The sequence below is a fragment of the Oncorhynchus clarkii genome, chromosome 13 (genome assembly GCF_045791955.1).
Source record: "Oncorhynchus clarkii lewisi isolate Uvic-CL-2024 chromosome 13, UVic_Ocla_1.0, whole genome shotgun sequence".
Classification (NCBI taxonomy): domain Eukaryota; kingdom Metazoa; phylum Chordata; class Actinopteri; order Salmoniformes; family Salmonidae; genus Oncorhynchus; species Oncorhynchus clarkii.
The window spans coordinates 13,584,004-13,602,578 of NC_092159.1; the positions used below are offsets into that span (position 1 = coordinate 13,584,004).

Below are 18,575 nucleotides of genomic sequence, written 5' to 3' on the forward strand. Positions count from 1 at the left end.
TAATTTCACCAATCTGACAACGGCTATACAACGGCCTACACAGAAGGGTAATTCAACATTCACAGGAGTTGTAAGGTATTTACACCATTTAAACAATTCAGTACAGTCACACTGTATGTTAGTCTTTGTTCGCCTATAGGTTTACCTCTAATTGATTAGTTTAATTGGTTAATAGCGGTTTACCAAACAATAGCGCGTGGGGGAGAATCTACACCTACTGGACCTTGCTTTAACTCGTTGAATTTGGTGGAACACAGATTAGCCATCGATTACACACAAATTAACACATAATGAGTAAGGAACTATAAAAACGTTAACAATATTTCAAATAATCCCTTTTAGTATAAAAAAAATGGATGGATGTGATAACACCTAAATGAATTCATAGGGATTTTTTTGTGTGGAAGAAATGAAACATTTAATGTGATAAATGTAATGCCCATATATATCGAATATTTCAGCTCTTTGTTTTGTTAACAAAAAATCCCAATTAATTCATTTAGGTGTTATCACATCCATCCATTTTTTTTTTCCTTACTCATGTGTTAATTTGTGTGTAATCGATGGCTAATCTGTGTTCCACCAACTGGCTGGGTGTCACACCCTGACCATAGTTTGCTTTGTATGTTTCTATGTTTTGGTTGATCAGGGTGTGATCTGAGTGGGCATTCTATGTTGGATGTCTTGTTTGTCTATTTCTATGTCTGGCCTGATATGGTTCTCAATCAGAGGCAGGTGTTAGTCATTGTCTCTGATTGGGAACCATATTTAGGTAGCCTGGGTTTCACTGTGTGTTGGTGGGTGATTGTTCCTGTCTCTGTGTTTTGCACCAGATAGGGCTGTTTTTGGTTTTCCACGTTTATTGTTTTTGTTAGTGTATTCATGTCTAGTGTCTTTATTAAAGAACATGAATAACCACCACGCTGCGTTTTGGTCCGCCTCTCCTTCACCTAAAGAAAACCGTTACGGTTCTATATATTCTGGAACCTTATTAAAAATATTAATATGAATATCTCAAAACTACCCTTGATTTGCTGAATGTGCAATCCTAAAGCAGAGCTGTGATTGGTTAATGACCTATAATGTCCCTTTCTATGGGTCATCTCGTTAAAAGTACCAGAGAGCTCCATGGAAATGTGATGTGTTTGAAGAGTATATTGTGTCTAAAAATAATCATTTAAAAAAAGGGTAATTCTGAGATATTCATAATAATAGTTTTAATGTTGAATAAATTAATGTGAAAGCGTGTATTTTGGAATCTATACATACTCTATATGTTAGAGCACACTATAAGGAGTATAATGACACCAATATGTCTGTATCATGTATGGTTCACAGATCATAGGGTCTCACAGGAGGCATGTATGGGTCTCACAGGAGGCATGTATGGGTCTAAAAGGGCCTTAAATGGCCACTTTAATCATGGTTATCCCCCAAAAAATTGTGTTACAGCCTGAATTTAAAATTTCTTACATTGAGATTGTGTCACTGGGCCTACATACAATCTGTGCCGTAAAGTACTTAAGTAAAATTGTAAAAACTGATGTCGTTTTTTGGGGAATCTGTACTTTACTTTACTATTTATGTTTTTGACAACTTTTACTTTTACTCCACTACATTCCTTATGAAAATAATGTACTTTTTACTCCATACATTTTCCCTGACACCCAAAATGACTCGTTACATTTTGAATGCTTAGCAGGACAGGAAAATGGTCTAATTCACACACCTATCAAGAGAACATCCCTGGTCATCCCTACTGCCTCTGATCTGCCAAACTCACTAAACACATAAATTATGTCTGAGTGTTAGAGCGTGCCCCTGGCTATCCGTAAATGATCAAAACAAGAAAATGGTGCCGTCTGGTTTGCTTAATATAAGGAATTTTAATTGATTTTTACTTTTGATACTTAAGTATATTTGAGCAATAACATAAAATACTTATGTAAATGAAATACACATTTTAATTTCTTTCAAAAGGATTTACAAAGACATAGGGCGTTTTGACTGTCTAACGTTTAGTCAAAAGCGAGTTGAAGACAGCTCTTTTGACAATGCCTCTTTATACTTTGCCTTAATAATTGTTTTACTTCCCTAAAATTCTTGGTAAACTAAATTAGATTGATTATTTTAGTTGTTCTACCTTTTGATATTTTTTGTGTATTGTTTGTGCATTCACTACCCACAGTTACATTGTAACATGGCTACTTCCTTGAAACCCTCAATGCAAAGCGGGCTTGAGGTAGGAAATGGAGGCTCTGCAGAGGAAGAACAAAAAAGGCTTCCATACCTTGATGCTAACGAGAGCGCAGATGGAATAAGGTGATCTATGTTTTATAATATCTTAATTTGTTATGGTATTGTGAGTTTTTGTAGCATTCTTCGAGTCACTGTGCTTGCTATTTGTGTTTTAAAAATTTTCAAACTACTTAAAGGGCAATGCAACCAGTTTTCAACCTAATTTTCATGATCTCCAGCACAATGCCAGTGTCAACATATGTCAAAATATGAAGTAAAAAAGTTTACATAATCAAAAGTTAAAACATTTAAAAAAACTGCTTTTCAAACACTATGAGATTCGTTGTGACATGGGGAGCAAACCTGTTGCAGGTTTAGAAAATCAGTTATTTTTTTATATTTGAATCTTACACTGTGATGTCACAGAGAAGCATTTATTTTAGGACCTTGTATTTTTAACCACAGATCATAGAAATGTGCTGTTTTCACACACTCACAGGCCAGTTCATTAGGTACACCCATCGAGTACCGTGTCAGACCCCCCCCCCCCTCCCTGATGGTCGGTCGTCTGCTGCAATAGCCCATTCTTGACAAGGATTGACAAGTTGTGCGTTCCGAGATGCTGTTCTGCGCACAACTGTTGTACTGTTGTTTGTCTGTTTGTGGCCAGCCTTTTTGCTTGCACGATTGTTGCCATTTTCCTGCAACCTCTCTCATCAACGAGCTGTTTTCGCCCACAGGACTGCCGCTGACTGGATGTTTTTTGTTTGTCACACCAATCTCGTTAAACCCTAGACACTGTCAAGCGTGAATGCTCAGGAGGGCGGCCGTTTCTGAAATACTGGACCCGGTGCTCCTGGCACCGACGATCATACCAAGCTCAGTCGCTAATGTCACTGGTTTTACACATTCTAATGTTCAATTGAACAGTAACTAGGAGCGATCCATTTTTGTGAACAGGTTGGCGTACCTAATAAACTGACCGGTGAGTGTATGTAGACATTGTTTTGGTGCTGGAGATGATGAATGAGGTTGAAAAATGTCTGAATTGCCCTTAACTCTTTACAACCCCTTGAAGGGTGATGGCCAGAGCACTGTTATTCTATAGGAGGTTATCAACAATGAAAGTTAAGCTTAGTTAGAGTTGTAAATGTTATGTTGTGTTGGTATCAGGGAAGAACAGCCAGAACCACCTGTTCCTGATTGTCAGTCCATGAAGAGTGATAAATCCATGCGTCTTCCGCTAGATTTCAACGGCGTCTGCCCAACCTATGATAGCAGGTGAGTCTTCTGAAATGTTGTCTTGTATTAATTTTTTCACAGTGGTGGAAAAAGTATCTAATTGTGATACTTGAGTAAAAGTATAGATACCTTAATAGAAAGTTAGTCACCCAGTAAAATACTACTTGAGTAAAAGTCTAAAAGTATTTGGTTCTAAATATACTTAAGTATCAAAAGTAACAGTAAAAGTATAAATCATTTCATATTCCTTATATCTGCAAAGCAGACGGCACCATTATCTTGTTTAACATTTTTACAGATATCCAGGGGCACGCTCCAACACATCATTTACAAATGATGCATTTGTGTTTAGTGAGTCCGCCAGATCAGAGCTAGTAGAGATGACCAAGTGTTCTCTTGATAAGTGCGTGAATTGGACCATTTTCATGTCCTGCTAAGCATAAATAATATAACATGTACTTTTGGGTGTCAGGGAAAACGTTTGGAGTAAAAAGTACATTATTTTCTTTAGGAATGTAATGAAGTAAAAGTTGTCTAAAAAGTACAGATACCCTCCATAATTACCCCCCAAAATTACACACAATACCCCATAATGACATTTTTTTTGTGGCTAATTTATAAAATAAACTGAAATATTAGTATTCAGAGCCTTTATTAAGTACTTTGTAGAAGCACCTTTGGCAGCGATTACAGCCTCGAGTCTTCTTGGGTATGATGCTACAAGTTTAGCACACTTTTGGGGAGCTTCTCCCATTCTTCTCTGCAGATCCTCTCAAACCCCTGTCAGGTTGGATGGGGAGCGTCGCTGCACAGCTATTTTTAGGTCTCTGCAGTGATGTTTGATTGGGTTAAAGTCCGGGCTCTGGCTGGGCCACTCAAGGACATTCAGAGATTTGTCTCTGAAGCCACTCCTGCGTTGTCTTGGCTGTGTGCTTAGGGTTGTTGTCCTGTTGGAAAGTGAACCTTTGCCCCAGTCTGAGGTCCTGAGCTCTCTGGAGCAGGTTTTCATCAAGGATCTCTCTGTACTTTGCTCTGTTCATCTTTGCCTCGATCCTGACTAGTCTCCCAGTCCTTGCCACTGAAAAACATCCCCACAGCATGATGCCACCACCGTGCTTCACCGTAGGGATGGTGCCAGGTTTTCTCCAGACGTGACTCTTGACATTCAGGCCAAAGAGTTCAATCTTGGTTTCATCAGACCAGAGAATCTTGTTTCTCATGGTCTGAGAGTATTTAGGTCACCTCCCTGACCAAGGCCCTTCTCCTATGATTGCTCAGTTTGGCCTGGCGGCCAGCTCAAGGAAGAGTCTTGGTGGTTCCAAACGTCTTCCATTAAAGAATGATGGAGGCCACTATGTTCTTGGGGATCTTCAATGCTGCAGAAGTTTTTGGCACCACAGAGATGCCGTGACGAGATCCTGAGGCCCGTTGTCATGCCATTTATCCGCCGCCATCCTCATGTTTCAGCGTGATAATGCACGGCCCCATGTCGCAAGGATCTGCACATAATTCCTGGAAGCTGAAAATGTCCCTGTTCTTCCATGGTCTGCATACTCACCAGACATGTCACCCATTGAGCATGTTTGGAATGCTCTGGATCGACGTGTACAGAGCGTTCCAGTTCCTGCCAATATCCAGTTATTGTATTGATGATATCCTCATGCAGCACGTCATGTCATCACATGTCATCAGAGTGTGCAGCTGAACATTCTATGCTGGAAAACACTTGGTTTGTTATTATTGACTGAAACAAAACCGACATTCATTCAATACGAATACATAACTTGTTTTTGCGTGGATTCAGTTAGCTTTTATCAGCAAGGACCGCTATTTCTTGTCCCGTTTAACAGACAGATTTAAGCCTGCTTGACAGAGACGCTAAGCTGCTAGACATCAAGCTAACGAAGTTGGTACCAGAGGAGTTATTTTCTTTGTCTAGAGAAATGAATGAACTGTTCCAGCGCTGTAGGAGCTATATCCATTATGCACTGTTTCAGGACAAACCGGATCAGTCTGAGTTCCAATGCGGCAATAGTTTACTTGCCGAGGATTATAGGCTTGAGGTGGCTTCATTGATCATTTAAGTCACCAGCCTACATAAGAAACTGGGGGAAATGTTTACATTTGGTTGGACGGCATATGGGCTTGTTGGATGCATCTCCGCCTTGTTGTTACTCGACTGGTCGGTGATGCCCAGAGCTCCCCCATCTGATATCGGAGTTGAAGGAGCACAGCAATAAAAGCAAGACAATCAACTATTGTCGCATGTCATGAGCCGTGAAAGCCGAAGACAGCGACCTCCCGCAAAGCATTCTACACTCCCAACGAGAAGCCCGGAGAGGATACAAACAACGAATAGTTTCGCCGTCCTGGAGTCTGATCAACTTCGTCGCTGGGGGTGCCTATGTCTGCGGCCGCAGTGCCTACTACTACGATTTCGAAGTCGACATCCTTCCTTCCCTGCTCTGGATGGAGCGGGGCTTCTCCATCTGTCGGTGGCCTGCCACAGGCGCCGGGAGCAACGGGCTCAAGTTATCCTGCCTCTCGCCCGTCCATAAATAGTTCTCTGAATCCTGAGAAGCGTGGCAGTGGCCAGATTTCCTAGTCCTTCTCGCCAGCAGTGGTTCTAGGCAGCTCCATGGCAAGAAATGTGTCCTTTCCTGGTGTAGAAACAATGTCTTATCCCGGAGCTCGAGTAAATGACATTACCTAGCTGCTCCCGAATGTACTACGCCAGGACATGGAAATTGATTCTATCGTAGTCCATGTGGGTTTTAATGACATTATGAAGGGCAGTTCTGAAACGTTGAAACTGGATTTTAAAGAGTTAATTGACTCTCTGCCAAACACTTACAAAAGATCCATCATGAAAGACAAGCATTGTCATTTTAAATTCCGTAAAGTTAGTGTGGAAGAGGCAAATTTTTTGTTGTTGTCTATCAACGATGACAAGCCACCGGGGTCTGACAACTTGGATGGAAAATAGCGAATGATATTGCCACTCCTATTTGCCACATCTTCAATCTAAGGCTACTAGAGAGCGTGTGCCCTCAGGCCTGGAGAGAAGCTAAAGTCATTACGCTACCTAAGAATAGTAAAGCTGTCACGCCCTGACCTTGGAGATCCTTTCTATGTCTCCATTTTGGTTTGGTCAGGGCGTGATTTGGGGTGGGCATTCTGTTTTGTGTTTCTATTTCTATGTTTTGGCCAGGTATGGTTCTCAATCAGGGACAGCTGTCTATTGTGGTCTCTGATTGGGAACCATACTTAGGTACCCTTTTTCCCACCTGTGTTTGTGGGAAGTTGACTTTCTTTATGGCACTTAGCCTTTGAGCTTTACGGTTTGTATTGTTTGTTGTTTTGTCGGCGTCATTTTTGATTAATTAAAGAAAATGTACTCTCACCACGCTGCACCTTGGTCCAGTTCTTCCAACAGTCGTGACAAAAGCCCCCTTTACTGGCTCAAATAGCCGACCAACCAACCCTTAGTAAACTTTGGAGAAAAAAATTGTAGTTGAAAAAATTGTGTTTGACCAGATACAATACTATTTTACAGTAAACAAATTGGCAGCATACTTTCAGCATGCTTATAGAGAAGGACATTCGACATGCACAGCACACAAATGACTGATGATTGGCTGAGAGAAATAGATGATAAAAAGATTGTGTGAGCTGTTTTGTTAGACTTCAGTGCAGCTTTTGACATTATTGATCATAGTCTGCTGCTGGCAAAACATATGTGTTAGGGCTTTAACTGATGCAAGCAGTAAAATTAGATTTAGAAAACAGATTTTAAAAAAAGATGGAACAGCGGGGCCTGTGAAGCAACACAAACATAGACACATGCATACACACACACACACACACGATAGCATACGCGCTGTACACACACGTACACATGGATTTTGTACTGTATATATGTGTGGTAGTGGTGGCGTAGGGGCCTGAGGGCACACAGTCCGTGAATGTATTGTAATGTTTTTAAAATTGTTTAAACTGCCTTAATTTTGCTGGACCCCAGGAAGAGTAGCTGCTGCCCTGGCACGAACTAATGGGGATCCTTAATAAACCCCAGGAAGAGTAGCTGCTGCCCTGGCACGAACTAATGGGGATCCTTGATAAACCCCAGGAAGAGTAGCTGCTGCCCTGGCACGAACTAATGGGGATCCTTAATAAACCCCAGGAAGAGTAGCTGCTGCCCTGGCACGAACTAATGGGGATCCTTAATAAACCCCAGGAAGAGTAGCTGCTGCCCTGGCACGAACTAATGGGGATCCTTAATAAACCCCAGGAAGAGTAGCTGCTGCCCTGGCATGAACTAATGGGGATCCTTAATAAACCCCAGGAAGAGTAGCTGCTGCCCTGGCACGAACTAATGGGGATCCTTAATAAACCCCAGGAAGAGTAGCTGCTGCCCTGGCACGAACTAATGGGGATCCTTAATAAACCCCAGGAAGAGTAGCTGCTGCCCTGGCACGAACTAATGGGGATCCTTAATAAACCCCAGGAAGAGTAGCTGCTGCCCTGGCACGAACTAATGGGGATCCTTAATAAACCCCAGGAAGAGTAGCTGCTGCCCTGGCACGAACTAATGGGGATCCTTAATAAACCCCAGGAAGAGTAGCTGAATTGCCCTTAACTCTTTACAACCCCTTGAAGGGTGATGGCCAGAGCACTGTTATTCTATAGGAGGTTATCAACAATGAAAGTTAAGCTTAGTTAGAGTTGTAAATGTTATGTTGTGTTGGTATCAGGGAAGAACAGCCAGAACCACCTGTTCCTGATTGTCAGTCCATGAAGAGTGATAAATCCATGCGTCTTCCGCTAGATTTCAACGGCGTCTGCCCAACCTATGATAGCAGGTGAGTCTTCTGAAATGTTGTCTTGTATTAATTTTTTCACAGTGGTGGAAAAAGTATCTAATTGTGATACTTGAGTAAAAGTATAGATACCTTAATAGAAAGTTAGTCACCCAGTAAAATACTACTTGAGTAAAAGTCTAAAAGTATTTGGTTCTAAATATACTTAAGTATCAAAAGTAACAGTAAAAGTATAAATCATTTCATATTCCTTATATCTGCAAAGCAGACGGCACCATTATCTTGTTTAACATTTTTACAGATATCCAGGGGCACGCTCCAACACATCATTTACAAATGATGCATTTGTGTTTAGTGAGTCCGCCAGATCAGAGCTAGTAGAGATGACCAAGTGTTCTCTTGATAAGTGCGTGAATTGGACCATTTTCATGTCCTGCTAAGCATAAATAATATAACATGTACTTTTGGGTGTCAGGGAAAACGTATGGAGTAAAAAGTACATTATTTTCTTTAGGAATGTAATGAAGTAAAAGTTGTCTAAAAAGTACAGATACCCTCCATAATTACCCCCCAAAATTACACACAATACCCCATAATGACATTTTTTTTGTGGCTAATTTATAAAATAAACTGAAATATTAGTATTCAGAGCCTTTATTAAGTACTTTGTAGAAGCACCTTTGGCAGCGATTACAGCCTCGAGTCTTCTTGGGTATGATGCTACAAGTTTAGCACACTTTTGGGGAGCTTCTCCCATTCTTCTCTGCAGATCCTCTCAAACCCCTGTCAGGTTGGATGGGGAGCGTCGCTGCACAGCTATTTTTAGGTCTCTGCAGTGATGTTTGATTGGGTTAAAGTCCGGGCTCTGGCTGGGCCACTCAAGGACATTCAGAGATTTGTCTCTGAAGCCACTCCTGCGTTGTCTTGGCTGTGTGCTTAGGGTTGTTGTCCTGTTGGAAAGTGAACCTTTGCCCCAGTCTGAGGTCCTGAGCTCTCTGGAGCAGGTTTTCATCAAGGATCTCTCTGTACTTTGCTCCGTTCATCTTTGCCTCGATCCTGACTAGTCTCCCAGTCCTTGCCACTGAAAAACATCCCCACAGCATGATGCCACCACCGTGCTTCACCGTAGGGATGGTGCCAGGTTTTCTCCAGACGTGACTCTTGACATTCAGGCCAAAGAGTTCAATCTTGGTTTCATCAGACCAGAGAATCTTGTTTCTCATGGTCTGAGAGTATTTAGGTCACCTCCCTGACCAAGGCCCTTCTCCTATGATTGCTCAGTTTGGCCTGGCGGCCAGCTCAAGGAAGAGTCTTGGTGGTTCCAAACGTCTTCCATTAAAGAATGATGGAGGCCACTATGTTCTTGGGGATCTTCAATGCTGCAGAAGTTTTTGGCACCACAGAGATGCCGTGACGAGATCCTGAGGCCCGTTGTCATGCCATTTATCCGCCGCCATCCTCATGTTTCAGCGTGATAATGCACGGCCCCATGTCGCAAGGATCTGCACATAATTCCTGGAAGCTGAAAATGTCCCTGTTCTTCCATGGTCTGCATACTCACCAGACATGTCACCCATTGAGCATGTTTGGAATGCTCTGGATCGACGTGTACAGAGCGTTCCAGTTCCTGCCAATATCCAGTTATTGTATTGATGATATCCTCATGCAGCACGTCATGTCATCACATGTCATCAGAGTGTGCAGCTGAACATTCTATGCTGGAAAACACTTGGTTTGTTATTATTGATTGAAACAAAACCGACATTCATTCAATACGAATACATAACTTGTTTTTGCGTGGATTCAGTTAGCTTTTATCAGCAAGGACCGCTATTTCTTGTCCCGTTTAACAGACAGATTTAAGCCTGCTTGACAGAGACGCTAAGCTGCTAGACATCAAGCTAACGAAGTTGGTACCAGAGGAGTTATTTTCTTTGTCTAGAGAAATGAATGAACTGTTCCAGCGCTGTAGGAGCTATATCCATTATGCACTGTTTCAGGACAAACCGGATCAGTCTGAGTTCCAATGCGGCAATAGTTTACTTGCCGAGGATTATAGGCTTGAGGTGGCTTCATTGATCATTTAAGTCACCAGCCTACATAAGAAACTGGGGGAAATGTTTACATTTGGTTGGACGGCATATGGGCTTGTTGGATGCATCTCCGCCTTGTTGTTACTCGACTGGTCGGTGATGCCCAGAGCTCCCCCATCTGATATCGGAGTTGAAGGAGCACAGCAATAAAAGCAAGACAATCAACTATTGTCGCATGTCATGAGCCGTGAAAGCCGAAGACAGCGACCTCCCGCAAAGCATTCTACACTCCCAACGAGAAGCCCGGAGAGGATACAAACAACGAATAGTTTCGCCGTCCTGGAGTCTGATCAACTTCGTCGCTGGGGGTGCCTATGTCTGCGGCCGCAGTGCCTACTACTACGATTTCGAAGTCGACATCCTTCCTTCCCTGCTCTGGATGGAGCGGGGCTTCTCCATCTGTCGGTGGCCTGCCACAGGCGCCGGGAGCAACGGGCTCAAGTTATCCTGCCTCTCGCCCGTCCATAAATAGTTCTCTGAATCCTGAGAAGCGTGGCAGTGGCCAGATTTCCTAGTCCTTCTCGCCAGCAGTGGTTCTAGGCAGCTCCATGGCAAGAAATGTGTCCTTTCCTGGTGTAGAAACAATGTCTTATCCCGGAGCTCGAGTAAATGACATTACCTAGCTGCTCCCGAATGTACTACGCCAGGACATGGAAATTGATTCTATCGTAGTCCATGTGGGTTTTAATGACATTATGAAGGGCAGTTCTGAAACGTTGAAACTGGATTTTAAAGAGTTAATTGACTCTCTGCCAAACACTTACAAAAGATCCATCATGAAAGACAAGCATTGTCATTTTAAATTCCGTAAAGTTAGTGTGGAAGAGGCAAATTTTTTGTTGTTGTCTATCAACGATGACAAGCCACCGGGGTCTGACAACTTGGATGGAAAATAGCGAATGATATTGCCACTCCTATTTGCCACATCTTCAATCTAAGGCTACTAGAGAGCGTGTGCCCTCAGGCCTGGAGAGAAGCTAAAGTCATTACGCTACCTAAGAATAGTAAAGCTGTCACGCCCTGACCTTGGAGATCCTTTCTATGTCTCCATTTTGGTTTGGTCAGGGCGTGATTTGGGGTGGGCATTCTGTTTTGTGTTTCTATTTCTATGTTTTGGCCGGGTATGGTTCTCAATCAGGGACAGCTGTCTATTGTGGTCTCTGATTGGGAACCATACTTAGGTACCCTTTTTCCCACCTGTGTTTGTGGGAAGTTGACTTTCTTTATGGCACTTAGCCTTTGAGCTTTACGGTTTGTATTGTTTGTTGTTTTGTCGGCGTCATTTTTGATTAATTAAAGAAAATGTACTCTCACCACGCTGCACCTTGGTCCAGTTCTTCCAACAGTCGTGACAAAAGCCCCCTTTACTGGCTCAAATAGCCGACCAACCAACCCTTAGTAAACTTTGGAGAAAAAAATTGTAGTTGAAAAAATTGTGTTTGACCAGATACAATACTATTTTACAGTAAACAAATTGGCAGCATACTTTCAGCATGCTTATAGAGAAGGACATTCGACATGCACAGCACACAAATGACTGATGATTGGCTGAGAGAAATAGATGATAAAAAGATTGTGTGAGCTGTTTTGTTAGACTTCAGTGCAGCTTTTGACATTATTGATCATAGTCTGCTGCTGGCAAAACATATGTGTTAGGGCTTTAACTGATGCAAGCAGTAAAATTAGATTTAGAAAACAGATTTTAAAAAAAGATGGAACAGCGGGGCCTGTGAAGCAACACAAACATAGACACATGCATACACACACACACACACACGATAGCATACGCGCTGTACACACACGTACACATGGATTTTGTACTGTATATATGTGTGGTAGTGGTGGCGTAGGGGCCTGAGGGCACACAGTCCGTGAATGTATTGTAATGTTTTTAAAATTGTTTAAACTGCCTTAATTTTGCTGGACCCCAGGAAGAGTAGCTGCTGCCCTGGCACGAACTAATGGGGATCCTTAATAAACCCCAGGAAGAGTAGCTGCTGCCCTGGCACGAACTAATGGGGATCCTTGATAAACCCCAGGAAGAGTAGCTGCTGCCCTGGCACGAACTAATGGGGATCCTTAATAAACCCCAGGAAGAGTAGCTGCTGCCCTGGCACGAACTAATGGGGATCCTTAATAAACCCCAGGAAGAGTAGCTGCTGCCCTGGCACGAACTAATGGGGATCCTTAATAAACCCCAGGAAGAGTAGCTGCTGCCCTGGCACGAACTAATGGGGATCCTTAATAAACCCCAGGAAGAGTAGCTGCTGCCCTGGCACGAACTAATGGGGATCCTTAATAAACCCCAGGAAGAGTAGCTGCTGCCCTGGCACGAACTAATGGGGATCCTTAATAAACCCCAGGAAGAGTAGCTGCTGCCCTGGCACGAACTAATGGGGATCCTTAATAAACCCCAGGAAGAGTAGCTGCTGCCCTGGCACGAACTAATGGGGATCCTTAATAAACCCCAGGAAGAGTAGCTGCTGCCCTGGCACGAACTAATGGGGATCCTTAATAAACCCCAGGAAGAGTAGCTGCTGCCCTGGCACGAACTAATGGGGATCCTTAATAAACCCCAGGAAGAGTAGCTGCTGCCCTGGCACGAACTAATGGGGATCCTTAATAAACCCCAGGAAGAGTAGCTGCTGCCCTGGCACGAACTAATGGGGATCCTTAATAAACCCCAGGAAGAGTAGCTGCTGCCCTGGCACGAACTAATGGGGATCCTTAATAAACCCCAGGAAGAGTAGCTGCTGCCCTGGCACGAACTAATGGGGATCCTTAATAAACCCCAGGAAGAGTAGCTGCTGCCCTGGCACGAACTAATGGGGATCCTTAATAAACCCCAGGAAGAGTAGCTGCTGCCCTGGCACGAACTAATGGGGATCCTTAATAAACCCCAGGAAGAGTAGCTGCTGCCCTGGCACGAACTAATGGGGATCCTTAATAAACCCCAGGAAGAGTAGCTGCTGCCCTGGCACGAACTAATGGGGATCCTTAATAAACCCCAGGAAGAGTAGCTGCTGCCCTGGCACGAACTAATGGGGATCCTTAATAAACCCCAGGAAGAGTAGCTGCTGCCCTGGCACGAACTAATGGGGATCCTTAATAAACCCCAGGAAGAGTAGCTGCTGCCCTGGCACGAACTAATGGGGATCCTTGATAAATACAAATACAAAAATTTGCACAGCCATTGAAGAGAAGTGGGACAACATTCCACAGGCCACAATTAAACAGCCAGATCAACTCTATGCTAAGGAGATATGTCAGAGGTGCATGAGGCAAATGGTGGTCACACTAGATACTGACTGGTTTTCTGATCCACGCCCCTACATGTTTTTGAAGTTATCTTTGACCAACATACTCACATCTGTATTCCTAGTCATGTGACATCCATAGATTAGGGCCTATTACATTTATTTCAATTGACTGATTTCCTTATATGAACTGTAACTCAGTCATTGAATCAATCAACAATCATTGAATCAATCAACAATCATTGAAATTGTTGCATGTTGCATGTATATTTTTGTTCAGTATAGAATCAATTATTGGTACCATGATTGTGTTAGGAAATAAATGGTATATCCACGATATTGGCCGCGAAGATCACTATACTCCCATTGACTATAAAGGTGCTGACAGACAGTGGATGGGGTGGCCTTTTCATGTTCAATGAAGCCTAGGTGGGGGCGAAATTCACACCCAGGTGGAGTGGTCAGCGGTGAGCACCAGTGGAAGCCGCTCAGCCTAGGTGGAAAGCAGTGTTCACAGTAGAAAACGTAGTCTGTGTGGTGATGCGTCAACACTTACGTCCAACAGCAGGACCAGCTAACTTGCCCGCTAGCTAGCTAGAAGGCTAACACTATCAGTTTACAGAGTAATGTTTAACAATACAAATCATTTGTTTTTGAGTAATATTTTCTGTTGCATGTAAATACAGTTTAATGAACTAATAAACATATAGTGCTTATACCGATTCACTTTTCGCACGTTACTAATGTTTATTGATTTCGTTCCTATGGTCACCGGCAACTTTCGCCCTTGTATGTGAAGACACTAGCCGCTTTGACTTGAGGGACAAGTGGGGTACTCCGCGCCGGCAAGGTACTCGCCGATATTCTGGTGGGTGTCTGAAAAGCGCTTAATGGGGATGCTGCTTTCTGAAAACATTGCCTGCAGTACCAAGGTTGGCCTTGAATTTGAAATCCTCATTGAGAGGGGGCAGTCGTTCACCAGCGCTCAGAGTTCAAATACATTTGACGAATTAAGTAAACGGGCAGTAACAGAGACTTGCCATATCAGGGATAATGTCTACTATGACCAATAAGAGGTCAGTGAGTGATCAGATTAAAATATTGGGAACCTAAAACAATCTCTCTCTCGTTCCTAGGAGCCAGTCTCTGGAGACAAACTCCTCAGTGTGTAGTTCAGATGGCGGTGAGATGAATTCACAAGGATCTGTTGTTACACACCAAAGGTATGGTCATAATAATTCACCCCCTTGGACTTTTCGCATTTTCTTGTGTTACAACTTGGAAGTAAAAGTGATTTAATAAGGATTTTTTTTGTCACTGATCTACACAATATTTATAAACAAAATAATTAAAAAGAAAATACTGAAATATATTGATAAGTATTCACCCCCTTGGTTATCAAGCTTAATTTAGTTCAGGAGTAAAAAAATATGTTTGTGTGGACAATCATGTTTTGCTATTCTATTGTATTTTATCACGTGAATTGTACCAGACGGAAGTGTGACATATGTGTGGGGCGCATTCACAAAGCTGTGAAGTTCTGCAAGGTTTGTAAGGCTGTGTACTGTGAGGACCATATTAGAGATCACTACATGGCCCCAGGACTAAGGAAACACACAGTAGTGGATGCCACTGATGACCACGGCCATGTTGAAATAGAAAGGACTTCGACTCAGGTAGAGGGATTCATTCTTTCACAGTTAGATTCTTAGTTGTGTTCTAATTGATTTAGGATTGTAAAGTAACTATCAATTTAGTAACATACATGCCTTCCTCTGTTTTCCTCAGGTTGGCTTATGGAAAAAGAATGTAGTCCTTTTCTGCATCCTCATACTTATACTTCTGGGTCTGGTGGGAGGACTTTGGTATCATATGAGTCCCAGAGTGGAGGGTGTGTATAGTCACAACTTAATTTCCAATATTTTGTTCTGCAGAGTATGATTCCATATATTGTATAACGTTTACTCATTGCATGCCCTGTGTCTCTGCAGGTAAGGGGAGACTTGACATGAGGATTGTTCTGCTGGGTAAGACTGGATCAGGGAAGAGTTCAACAGGAAACACCATCCTGGGGAGAGAGGCGTTTCGAGTAGAGGCTTCTCCAGTGTCTGTGACCACACAGTGTGAGGAACACAATGTTGTTATTGGTCAGAATATAATAACTGTGATTGACACTCCAGGTATCTTGGGCACATTGTTGCAACCTGAGGAAGTTATGGTTAAAACTGCTGAGTGCATTAACACCACACCTCATATCTTCCTATTGGTGATCAGGCTGGAGGAATTCACAGATGAGGACAGAAAGTCAGTTCAATGGATCCAGGAGAATTTTGGAGAGGAGGCTTTAAAGTACACGATCGTTCTGTTTACTGGGGTAGACCAGCTAGAGGGGAAATCGGTAGAGACGTTTATAAAGGCCAGCAGCCATCTACAACAAGTTATTAACAGTTGTGGGGACAGATACCATGTCTTTAACAACAAGGACAAGAATGACAACACTCAGGTCTCAGAGCTGTTAGAGAAGATAGATGAATTACTGAATGAGTATAGGGGTTATCATCATGTGGCAGACTTGCTGATACAGGAAAGGGTTAGGAAAGAGGAGATGAGGGAGAGGGCTCAGATACTACAAGAGGAGGGGATAAAGAGGGAAGCAGCAGAAAGAGAGATCAGAGAGGAGGAGGAGAAAAAGAGGGAAGCAGCAGAAAGAGAGATCAGAGAGGAGGAGGAGAAAAAGAGGGAAGCAGCAGAAAGAGGGATCAGAGAGGAGGAGGAGAAAAAGAGGGAAGCAGCAGAAAGAGAGATCAGAGAGGAGGAGGAGAAAAAGAGGGAAGCAGCAGAAAGAGAGATCAGAGAGGAGGAGGAGAAAAAGAGGGAAGCAGCAGAAAGAGAGATCAGAGAGGAGGAGGTGAAAAAGAGGGAAGCAGCAGAAAGAGAGATCAGAGAGGAGGAGGAGAAAAAGAGGGAAGCAGCAGAAAGAGAGATCAGAGAGGAGGAGGAGAAAAAGAGGGAAGCAGCAGAAAGAGAGATCAGAGAGGAGGAGGAGAAAAAGAGGGAAGCAGCAGAAAGAGAGATCAGAGAGGAGGAGGAGAAAAAGAGGGAAGCAGCAGAAAGAGAGATCAGCGAGGAGGAGGATAAAAAGAGGGAAGCAGCGGAAAGAGAGATCAGAGAGGAGGAGGAGAAGAAGCGCAAGGAGCTAAAAAATCTGGCATTGAAGGCTTCTGAAAAATCAGATATTAAGTTTCAGCTGATAATCATTGTTGCAACAATCATCACTCTTATCATAATTTCCTGCTGTAAGTCTATTGTAGATAGAACGAAGGAAGAACATATGATATCAATACAGAAGGAACAGAAACTGGAGAATGAAATTAGACATATTATTAAAGAGAAATATGAAAAGGAAATCAGATTGTTGAAAGAAGAGCTAAATAGAACCAAAGAAATAAAGGTAAAGGAAAAGAAAGAAGATGTTAGAAGCTCTTGTAAATGTTCTTAAATAGTTAATTTAGAGGAAACAATGATCAGATCAACAAAAAATATGACAAATAGCAAAACAGAACAGAAAAAAACAAATGACCTGGAAAATAAAACAAAAGGCACTACCAAAATAAAATACAAAAATGTACAAGAAAAAAATATGAAGATAATAGCAGTCATTAGAGGGCTGTGCCCTTTCTCTATGACAGTAGTAGTCACAACAATAGTTACAGCAGTTACACTTGTTAAAAATGTACACATCTGTCAAGAATTGCACCTGACATGTAGGTTGTGTCCCGATTCATGACCCCCACCTCCATGGACTTACTGGTCTATGCTCTCTACAGAGACAGTAGATACAGAGCACAGTGTTGTCGTTTTTCAGCACAAAAGAGCCGGCTCCTTGTAATACGCTCTTTTACTTCCTGAAAAGTGAGACACGCTGTATCATTCATTGTGGAGCTGTGGCGGCAGTGTTGTGTCTTGGTTCCTTGATCTGATCTACAGTATGGTGTCGTGACGTTGACCTGGGGGGTAGGTTTATGACAGTCATAAATACCTCTTCTCCCCTTTTTCCTCTCTCTACCCTACTGAGGTTACATTTACAAAACCCTTGGTTAACATAGAGATTCTGGGAACATCAGTAGGTGGGGGGAAATGAACTATATTCTGGTAATCCGAACAATTGAACATATGCAGTGGTACTTAATCGGTCGGTTCAGTTGTCATCTGAGACATTCTCAATGATAAGATGACATAACCTCTACAGTGGAAAGTCTACATATCAGAGTTATCGGATTCACATGGAATTGTTGTTCAATTTAAATGTTTGAATATGAAATTATTTGTGACGGGATGAAATGTGATTTTAGCTTCTAAAATGTGAGATGTGGGTTTTCATAAATTAGGGCTGCTCACTCAGTGGCCCGCCCATGTGAAGAGACAGAGGTTGTAAACTATGAAACACACCACTTTTCTCCCTTCCTATATAAAGCCTTGACGACAATATAACCTCCTGTTCCGATGATGTGAGGACGACGGTCCAATGTCAGAATGGTTCAGATAATAACTACGGAATGAAGCCAACATCAGCGTGAGCTTTGGATGAGAATGGTATGAACTTTGAACTCTTATTCACTACAGAAGTGGTACCTCCTAGCCGTTGAGTTAGCAACAGCTACTGCAAACGAGGGTTAGGAAGGAACAGACAGAGTATCCCATCTACCACACAATGACGTTACTACAACGTATCCAATTGACCACCAGAGACATTCTTCAAAGGACAAAGGACTCGGTTTGGCAACACGGCCTTCCATCTACCACCAACCTACTGAAGCGCAGCGCACAGTAAATATTTATTGCATTTTCCTTTTCCAAATGGGTGTTTAATTTAGAATGCATAAGATACTGTATTTACGATAGCACAGCTTTTTCCTTTGTTCCTC

At 42.6% G+C, this 18,575-nt stretch overlaps 1 protein-coding gene across 2 annotated transcripts; it reads left to right on the forward strand.

Annotated features, from left to right (window-relative positions):
* The first annotated feature begins 12 nt into the window (after positions 1–12).
* Positions 13–17,289, forward strand: LOC139423769 (GTPase IMAP family member 9-like). 2 transcript variants are annotated; one of them, XM_071175402.1, is made up of 8 exons: positions 13–75; positions 2,189–2,322; positions 3,412–3,519; positions 14,787–14,873; positions 15,143–15,326; positions 15,439–15,541; positions 15,642–16,348; positions 16,844–17,289. In XM_071175402.1, the coding sequence occupies exons 2-8, from the start codon at positions 2,201–2,203 to the stop codon at positions 17,147–17,149; spliced, it is 1,617 nt and encodes a 538-aa protein (XP_071031503.1). In that variant the 5' UTR covers positions 13–75; positions 2,189–2,200; the 3' UTR covers positions 17,150–17,289. The 2 variants fall into 2 exon arrangements, with proteins under 2 accessions (XP_071031503.1, XP_071031504.1); XM_071175403.1 differs by lacking the exons at positions 13–75; positions 2,189–2,322; positions 3,412–3,519 and adding an exon at positions 8,278–8,342.
* The last annotated feature ends 1,286 nt before the right edge of the window (positions 17,290–18,575 follow it).